Source organism: Nesoenas mayeri (assembly GCF_963082525.1).
Source record: "Nesoenas mayeri genome assembly, chromosome: 25".
NCBI classification, from domain to species: domain Eukaryota; kingdom Metazoa; phylum Chordata; class Aves; order Columbiformes; family Columbidae; genus Nesoenas; species Nesoenas mayeri.
Window position 1 is genome coordinate 4,638,103 of NC_137549.1, and position 9,521 is coordinate 4,647,623.

The 9,521-nt window shown below is 44.4% G+C and overlaps 1 protein-coding gene across 1 annotated transcript; it reads right to left on the reverse strand.

The window, feature by feature from the left end:
* Positions 1 to 1,527: 1,527 nt before the first annotated feature.
* HAUS8 (HAUS augmin like complex subunit 8) lies at positions 1,528 to 8,770 on the reverse strand. Its single transcript, XM_080359187.1, has 11 exons — positions 8,759 to 8,770; positions 8,585 to 8,655; positions 8,450 to 8,505; positions 8,044 to 8,140; positions 7,307 to 7,420; positions 6,055 to 6,137; positions 5,515 to 5,583; positions 5,109 to 5,267; positions 3,577 to 3,718; positions 2,469 to 2,610; positions 1,528 to 1,815 (listed from the first exon to the last, which is right to left on the reverse strand). Exons 2-11 carry the CDS (start codon positions 8,652 to 8,654, stop codon positions 1,695 to 1,697), a joined length of 1,053 nt encoding a protein of 350 aa, XP_080215313.1. The 5' UTR covers position 8,655; positions 8,759 to 8,770; the 3' UTR covers positions 1,528 to 1,694.
* Between the last annotated feature and the right edge of the window lie 751 nt (positions 8,771 to 9,521).

Consider the following 9,521-nt stretch of genomic DNA (forward strand, 5'->3'; position numbering starts at 1 on the left):
CAGCACAAAATTCATATTGCTGTCTGTTGCTTAAGTAACATTTGGAGATCTAGATATACACGCATGGGTATCTCGGTGGTAGAAAATCACTCAACTGAAAAGGGTGGGCTTAATTTAAAAAGTATTTCTTAAAAAAAAAAAAAAGAGGTCTACCACCAAGAAAACCTGGGAAAGACATTCTGCGCTACATCTGTACAGACACAAAATTATCAAGGCACTAATACTTGATTTTCATTTCATTCCTCTCCCCTCATATTTAAGATGACCTCTTAACTTCCGAAGTCTCAGAGCGACACTCTTATTGTGAACAGGTTAAAGGCACGAGGACACACATCCGAGCAATTATCCAAACCTAGGAAGAACGCTTGTTTGACCAGCAGTTTCAGCATACAGGAGCCTTTCTACCGAGATCTCCATCCACCAAAACTGAACGACTACCAGTTTGCAGCCGTGACTCGACTGCTTAGCAGAGTTCTCCATCCAGTGGCCAACTTTGTAGGCGCAGCTCATGTTCCTGACCCAAAACATGGTCCTGTGCACAGCATCCGCAACTGGTGGGCTGAACAGCAGCACATACAGGTGAACAACGCAAAACAGAGCTTTTGAAAAACCACCACAGAAAGAGGTTCCACAGGTAAAAAAAACACAGGATGCAGAAGAGAGAAATGCATTCCATGTACAAAAACGGAAAGTACGTTGAAAAAACCCTGCCACATCTGGCATGTATGTTCATAACAGAACACACTCACTCTCACGCACCTCCTCAGTAGTTACGTTGGAGGTTTCTCTCCACGTTCACGCTCTTCTGGCCTCAGTACTTGGGTACCAGAAGGTCAGGGCTTGCCATTGGGACTGGCCAGATCCTCTAAGGCCATCACTCACTGCATATATTGTGTAGTATCAGATCTATGTAAGCCCGGATGGAAACAAAAGCTGCTGCAGGAGATCAGTGAAGATATTAAAATGTGAAGGCTCTTGATATAACACTGGAAAATAAGCCTTTATTATTAAAAAGAATAAATATAATCTTTAAGAGAAAGTGTCAGTTTAATATAAAAGCATTTCCGATTTTAATTAATGGTTTCCAAGACCATTAGGCAACAAGTTATCAAAACTTTTCACTTGTTACAAGTGACCAGGCTCCTTCCACTCATCAGCCCTCATTATTTACTCCCCTCGCAGGTTTTCCTCCCAGCAAATCCAGAAATAAGGGACAATTAGAGTCCTCCAGAAGCTCTTCACTGAGTGACCAATGATGCTACAGATCCTCCCGATGAGATCAGCACAGGCACAGTCCCACCTACACAATTCCACACCTACGTCGTGATACGCTGCCCTCTAAGGAACGCTACTTTGGAGAGAGATACAGAGCAGTGCACTTGAAGTCAGTTCCAAGGAAGTAAATTAATAAATTTAAGAATACAGATGTCCCATTTGCTAAGAATAACGTTTCCTCTGATTTACCTTTCAGTATTGTCAAGGCAGGTGATGAGAAAGGTGTCACAGAAGGAGACATTTTAACACGAACTTATGGGACAGCACACAGAAGAAAACCGCACTTCTCACGTTAGTAAGGAGACACGCTGCTGGTTTCGTATTGCGATATAACTGAAAATGAGGACAAGTTTATGTCCATCCAGGAAGTATGCTGGCATTGATTTAGCACCCACTCGTTAGCAAAACAACACACAAACTCAGTCGAAGTACCACTGTTTCACAACATCTAGTCCATGTCTCTCTTCGCATATTCTTTGGTTATGCAGAGAAACTTCTTTACTAACTTCAAATGACAGGTTCTCCGCTTGTTTGAAGCTCCTGGAACAAAAGAAGCAAGCTAAATCAGTTACTCTGGAGGAGAATAACCTTTGCTTAACTCCAAAGGTTCTGCACCTGGACTTTGACATCATTCTCCTACCATGGAGCCACCAAAAGAAAAGAAAAATAAGTAAAATGTGAATTTTCACAGAATCCCAGAATGGAAAGGCAAATTTATGATGCTTTATCTCTTCCTCACGCTCTCAGCAATACTTCATATTAGTTGACACAATACTCGAGGAAAAAAAAAACCTCTTCTGTGCTCCTTGTACCTTCTTGAGCATAATATCTTTATGTGGTTATTAATCAAGACATAAGTGCTTCCCAGTTCACTTTTCTGTTTCCACTCTCCTACATATTTGCACTTCACCAGGGCTATTCTTGCTCATCGAAACTCTCAGCTGAAGTGTCATGGCACACTAAAGTAGTTCACTTAGAATACACACAAATAACCCCCTCAAATGTCTTTACCTTGATTGTTGCTGGGGTAGGAACAGAAATACAGATGTCTGCTACAAACAGAATAATTTTAGTGCCACTATCCCCTCAATTAATTATCTTCCAATATACATTCTGGGTATATTCTGGTGAGACTAGAGATTTTTCTCTGAATACTCAGCCAACAAGTCTTTTCACCTGATTGTTGTAAATACCTTTGAAGCTCTTTCTCCAGTTTCTGAGAAACTTCTTTAAGGTCTTCCAGTACACTAAATATTTCCGTACCATCTCCGGCGCAGCTTGGCATAACTTCTGACAAAAGTTCCTGTGTGATGGTTAACTGCTTCCCCACTTCATCTACAATATGAGTTGTTAAAGATATTATTTAAAAATAGAGGCAATGGCATCAGTTAATACAAGATTAGTCAATAGCTGGAGTAACCGCAGAAACAGATGGACTAGATGAGGATAAACTACGGTTTGTTCAGCTTTCACACACTATGAGAAAGCTGTGAAAACCAAATTCTTTTTAGCTATAAAGACTAACAACAGAACAGCCCATTAAAATTGCTAAGCGAGCTCTCATTTAGAGTATGCCAAAGATTGACAAGACAAAAATGGAATAGTAAAAACAAGTTTAAAACATCAAAAATTCCCTGGCATGTTATATATATTGGTATTGGCACGTACCCCAACATGAAATTCATCCAGTCATTTCCTTTAGCAGATACAAACGAAAAATATGCACTTATTTCCTTTCAAACCTTCTTACAAGAATTCTAAGTTCTTCAATAAACCTTTTCCATTTGTTTTAAAGTGCTAACAAGATTCTTGTAAATGGTTTAAGAATCTCATTTCTTGCAGAGCAGCAGCTCAAAAATGTAACTTTGTGTCCAGACTTCAATACAAAATACAAGTACTGATTTATTAGACATTCTTCAAGACATCACACAATATATTTAAGGTCTAGTTCTACAGGAAATGTGAGCGAGTCTACCCATGTGACTTCAGTCCTCAGACACAGAAACAAGAAGAGATCAAGTATTTCTACAACTCTACAACTTGCTTACCCGTTTGGAATAAGAGAGGAGGACGAGTACCATGAATACAAGTAAAAGATACAGAAACTTGTTAAAGAAAGTGTGCATGAAGACTGCCCTAGCAAAAAACATGACTAATATTGCAGCCCAGTGTCTGTACAAGCACTAAGAGCACACGCTGTTCCTCCAGGGGCCACAGATAGATCTAGCAATAACAACAGAAGAAATTTAGCATACCAAAAACACTTGCTGAAACTAAATTTAGTGAATCAAACTTTCATACCAAGGTACGTTAGCATATCTCCTTCTATGTGAATATTCTTGATGGGTAATTCGTGCCTAGTGACATCCAGGGAAACCGCAAAGCTTTTATATTGCTCTTTAAACTGCTCACAAGCAGGAACAAGGGGAGAAAGTACTTCCATCTGAAAAAGACACAGGATGAACCAACACTTGTTCAAAAGCAGCCATTTTGTTAGTACAGACCTGGCTCAAGACAGAAAAATGATTTATAAAAACTCCAAATGCTTGTCAACACAGGAATGCAAGAATCCCAGAATGTCAGGGGTTGAAGGGACCTGGAAAGCTCATCCAGTGCAATCCCCCCATGGAGCAGGAACACCCAGATGAGGTTACACAGGAAGGTGTCCAGGTGGGTTGGAATGTCTGCACAGAAGGAGACTCCACAACCCCCTGGGCAGCCTGGGCCAGGCTCTGCCACCCTCACCCCCAACAATTTTCTTCTCAAATTTAAGTGGAACCTCCTGTGTTCCAGTTTGAACCCATTGCCCCTTGTCCTGTCACTGGTTGTCTCTGAGAAGAGCCTGGCTCCATCCTCCTGACACTCACCCTTTAAATATCTGTAAACATGAATGAGTCACCCCTCAATCTACTCTTCTCCAAGCTAAAGAGACTCAGCTCCCTCAGCCTTTCCTCACACGGGAGATGCTCCACTCCCTTCAGGATTTATGGATGTGCAGATTGCCTGACTTCTCCCTAACCCAGTCCTCATCAACCAGGCAAACTCCTCCACTGTCCTGCCTTCCTCTGGGGTCTCAGCGGTGCGGGCTCCTCAGGACAGCCCCCGGCAGAGCAGACAGAGACGAAGAAGGCATTCGGTGACTCTGCCTTCTCTGTATCTTCTGTCAGCAGGGCACCCACCTCGTTCATCAGTGGGCCTACATTGCCTCTGCTGTTAGTTTAATCTGCCACGGATTGGAAAAAGCTCTTCCTGTTGTCCTTGACCCCTCTCGCCAGGTTTAATTCTAAGGAGGCCTCAGCTTTCCCAGTTGTGTCCCTAAACCCTCTGACAACAAGAAGTTTGTGGTGTTACTGTACCCTTTAATAGCTTTTCCTTTGCCTAAGACAAGACCAGTTTCCTTGATACTGTAACTCAGAGGTCTTGGCAGCACAGCAGGCAAAGTGTTTTATACGTGATACTTTGTAATTAACAGTGTATTCTCAAAAAGACAAGTCTTGTTTGATTTTTACAATGCATATTAGTTAAAAGCAAACATAGGTTTAGTTTTGAAAATTAATTATTCACAAGTAGTACTACCTGAAAAAAGAGGGGAGGGTTTAGCTTCTAAGATCAACTACTATCAAGTATTTCATTAGAAATTTGCCTTCTTACAACCAGACCAAAACCGTTACTGTCTAACATATAAAAATAAGACAAAGAACAGAAAAAATTGTACCCCAGCAACAGAAAATTGTACCGCAGCAGGCCGCAGAAGCAGAGAAATCTCTGGATAAAGGCCTACTTCATAAATGAGCTTGTTTAAATACAGAAGCATAAATTGTAATAAAGCCTACCTGTTTATCCAACGCCTCGTCAAGTTTCTGCTCTCTCTCTTTAAGGAGAATTTCACGCTTTAACTCGCAGACCTTTTCCTGTAGTCTCTCCTTTTCTTCACACAGCATTATTAAGTTTTCTTCTGCTTCCTCCTCCAGCTCGGCAAGATTTTTTTCTGTCTGTTACATCCAAAAATATTTACAACTCAATGAATGCTACATTTAAATCATTAACATATTCTGAATAGCTTAATTAAATTGGCACCAAATTCAGTCTGAATTTTCAAAGCAGGTCACACAGTTTTACTACCATAAACATATGAAGTCACAAAAATCTAACTTTTATGGATCAGAAAGCATAGAATTAAACAATTCCTCAAAATCAACTTATTCTATCTAAAACACCAAACTCTTGACTGAGTCTTACCGTTATTCTTAGATGAGTTAAAAGCAGTGTCTGAGATTCCAGCTCTTCCAGAGGATCATAATCCTCTTCCTTCAGAACAGAAAAGAATAGTTTGGTATCTAAACAATCATTTTTTCAACCTTCAAATAAATAACAAAGTCCAATTCATCTCTGGAATCATCATCAACAGTCTGATGGAAAAAGTTTGGGTTCTTAAACAACACGTGTTGATTGAATATACTTCCTTGTTCTACCACTTTTTGTAACGTTACCAGCAGATTTTTGTAATACTGGTAGAGAACACGAAGTTTCAGTGCTACATTGAATGAAATCTGTAAATGAGGCACTTCAATTTAAGTTGGATCAATGTTAGTTTTCTGAGAAAAAATGCCAGAAAATATACAGGCTGTTTCAAAAAGATGGACCCAGTTTCAATGCAGTATATTTCACAATGGCAACACGTTACGATTTGTGCGCTGCAGGAGGCATCTGGCAGTAACCATTGGAAATTCTGTGCCCCACATTTTTAAAGTGGGATGAAATGAAAGCAGTGAGACTCACCTCTTCTTCGGATTCTTCTTGTGACCCTGTATCACTTTTGCAAGCAGATTTTGAAGCAGGAGTCTTTTTGCGGATGCTTTTATCTGCATCACAACAGAAAAGTTACTGCTCTCTTCTACCAAAGTATATAGGCTGGGTCAACATACCATCAGGCTCTTCAAAGGCAAAGATTACTTCAAAATCATCCTGTGTACCAGTAAGGAAGACTTGTGCTCTCTTTATGGCTCTGATGCTACTCACAAGAAGCTGTGGATCACGTGAGCCTTAAGTAACAGTTACGAATAGATGTGAGATAATTTTCAGAAGGGCTGATAATCTGACATCCATCTATTATGGGACTGAAGACCTGAGAGTACTTTGGATGATTGGGTAGTGAGGTGGCTGCGAACTGGCTGAAGGGAAGAAGCCAGAGTCATGGTCAATGGGCAGAGTCCAGTTGAGGCCTGGATCTAGTGCAGTGCCTCAGGGGTCAGTGCTGGGGCTGGTATTATTCAATATATTCATCAATGATTTGGACGAGGGAATAGAGTGACTGTCAGCAAATTTGCTGAGGACACCAAGCTGGGAGCAGTGGTGACACTGGAAGCTGTGCTGCCATCAGAGACCTGGACAGGCTGGAGAGCTGGGCGGGGAAAAATGTAATGAAATAGAACAAGGGCCAATGTAGAGTCTTGAATCTGGGCAGGAACAACCCCAGGTTCCAGTATAAGTTGTGGAATGACCTATTAGAGAGCAGCGTAGGGGAAAGGGAGCTGGGGGTCCTGGGGACAGCAGGGTGACCATGAGCCAGCACTGGGCCCTTGTGGCCAGGAAGCCAGTGGGACCTGGGGTGGGTTAGAAGGGGGTGGTCAGTAGGTCAGAGAGGTTCTCCTGCCCCTCTGCTCTGCCCTGGGGAGACCACACCTGGAATATTGTGTCCAGTTGTGGCCCCTCAGTTCCAGCAGGACAGGGAACTGCTGGAGAGAGTCCAGCGCACGGCAGCTTTCGAGGTCCCTTCCAATCCCTGACATTCTGGGATTCTGTGATTCTGTTCTTTAGTAGTTGAAGTTAAACAAAAAGAATAGTGCACCCAAAAGACACTAAAAATCAAGAGGTTAATTTAAACCCTGAACGTCTCAATGCCTCTGCTTAAAGACATAGAAATAACATTCACTTTGTTTAACAAAATCCCTTTGTGAATATAGTAGAATACAAGGGTTACTTACACATTAAAAGTAACAAAATATGAAATTGAGTATGAGTGTGAGCTTACCGTTAATGGCTGAAATATCAAGGTCTGGTCGACTAATTTTGTCTTCATCTAATAAAGTGGACTGCAAGTCACCTTTCTCAAAAGTACTCTGACTCGATGAGTGAGGGGCAACATCTGTAGAAAGAAGTTGTTATTAAACTAAAAGAACCAGGACAGATTCTGCATCAGTTCACAATCATTTATGCTTTCACTAATACATGGCAATCTTACACAAACTTTTACACACTTATTTTACATACACTGTTTGTATACTCCCTAATTTAACTAGAGATCAGACAGTTCAGAACGTTATCCTCTTAAACTCTTCACAGTTCAACAACAACCCTCATATATGAAAAGGGAATAATGTTATTTCCTCGAGGTTTTCAAGTCAGGGTCTTACCAGAAAATTATTTTGCAATTATTGTAAAAGAAATAAAAAATGGACTGTTTTGCAGAGAGGGATTTTCAGTCACATACTTTGGGTTTCTAAAAAAGATTAAATTAACAAACAGGGCAATTGCAAGGGCATAGTAACAGAATGTTCAAAGTCTTATGCAGAAAGCAAGAGATTTGCTTATTTTACACTTCTTAATGCCACATCAAGTTTCTTAATGCCCTTTGTATCCAGATAATAACTGGCAGTGATGTAAGTAGTACAAAATAGCATCTCTTAACATTTTAAAGTTGTTAAGAGTTCCGCAGGTCAGAAATACAAATTCACAAAGGAATAGCTTTTAAATTCTGGTAAAACCTACCAGCAGGTGTTTTACATTTCTGAGGAAGAGCTGAACTTGGTTTAGTTTCAGAAGATGGTTTAGCAACGGACGTTGAAAAGGAACTTGCAGAATTATCCTGACAGTCAAGAAACAGAAAAGAGTTAACATAAGCAGTAATTATGATCAGAAATAGAACTTAAGTCTGATGTGAATGCTGACAATAAGCAATTACAGTCCAAGTGTGTCTTTGGTGCTTTGCAAGTCACCTGAGTACAGTCCCAAGTTTCCATGCCAATCTGCATCTAGTGCTACACCGTGACTCGTTCATAACGCCAGTGAAGTCATTTTTTGCTTAGTTCTCACTGCCATACACCCGAGCCGCCCCTCAGACCGCTTCTATCCTTCCCTGAGCAACCACTGAGCCCAACAGCGTGGCTCCAAGTACCTTCTTGGCATCTTTCTTATCGTAGTCCAGGTAGCGAGACTTGACGACTCTTCCTCCTGCAGAAGGAGCACAGGGCGCTCAGCCGGGTCCGGCCCGCGCTTCCCGCCTCGGGTTCCCCCCTCAGCCCACAACCACCTTTCCGCCTATTCTCCGACGCTTCTCCGCTCGCCACCGTAGCACCGCAGTCGTTCGCCGGCGCAGACATCCTGCAAAGACAAGAGCGGGAGATGACAACGGCCGCGAACGACGAGGGAGGAGGAGGAGGAGGGCGGGGGTTCGCTGCCCTCCCTCTCTCTCTCTCTCTCTCACCCTCCCGCCGCCTCAGCCGCCATCCCGTTCGAACTGCCGCGCACGCGCGGCCCCGCCCCCGCGCGGCCCCGCCCTTCAGGGGAGGGCGCGGCCGCGCGCGCCCCCTGGCGGCACGGAGGAATGAGAGCAACCCACTCGGGACGGGGGCCGCACGGGCGCCCCCCCCCCACCGTGGGCGATGCCTCCCACCCGGGCTGCGCCTGCAGAGCCTCTACCCCCCCCCCTAGCACCAGGTTAAGCGAGAACGGGAGCCTGACAACACCTGCAGCGTGACTGAGCGCCAGCGCTCCTCTTTCCTTTGGTGGGAGGTGGCCATTCTCTGTGGTGAGCCCCACGAAGGCCACGCGAGAGAACTTCTGCCCCGGCGAGCACCAGCAGGACCGCCGCCTCCGCAGCAGGAGCCCTCACAGCGCCGGGAGGCGACGCTCCCAGCTGAGGACCGCACTGCGTTTCTTTGGTTTGTACAAGAGTACACCCACTCCTGCTTCTCGCCGCAGGGCCCTGCCTCAGAAAGCACCTGGCTCCCGCCGAGCACCCGCTCCCGAGCCGCTGGGAGCCGCGGGCGTGGGCGAGGCGGCTGGGCTGGGCCGGGCCGGGCCGAGCACCGGCCGCCACAACCCCGGGCGACTCTTCACGCCTCCCGCCCCGGCGCGTCGCGCGGTCCCGCCACCGGGCGTCGCGCATGCGCAGTGCGCGCGCGGCGCTGAATGGGCGCCGCCCTGCCTCCCGCTACCCGGAAGTGGCGAGCGGCGCCTCGACGGGG

Bases quoted from the DNA above. Each gene is read 5' to 3' on its own strand.
- HAUS8 (XM_080359187.1), bottom strand. From the start codon at position 8,654: ATGTCTGCGCCGGCGAACGACTGCGGTGCTACGGTGGCGAGCGGAGAA. The intron at 8,506-8,584 runs GTGGTTGTGGGC...CTCCTTCTGCAG, and splicing joins GTCGGAGAATAGGCGGAAAG to GAGGAAGAGTCGTCAAGTCT. The intron at 6,138-7,306 runs GTAAGCTCACAC...GTTGTGATGCAG, and splicing joins TGATATTTCAGCCATTAACG to ATAAAAGCATCCGCAAAAAG.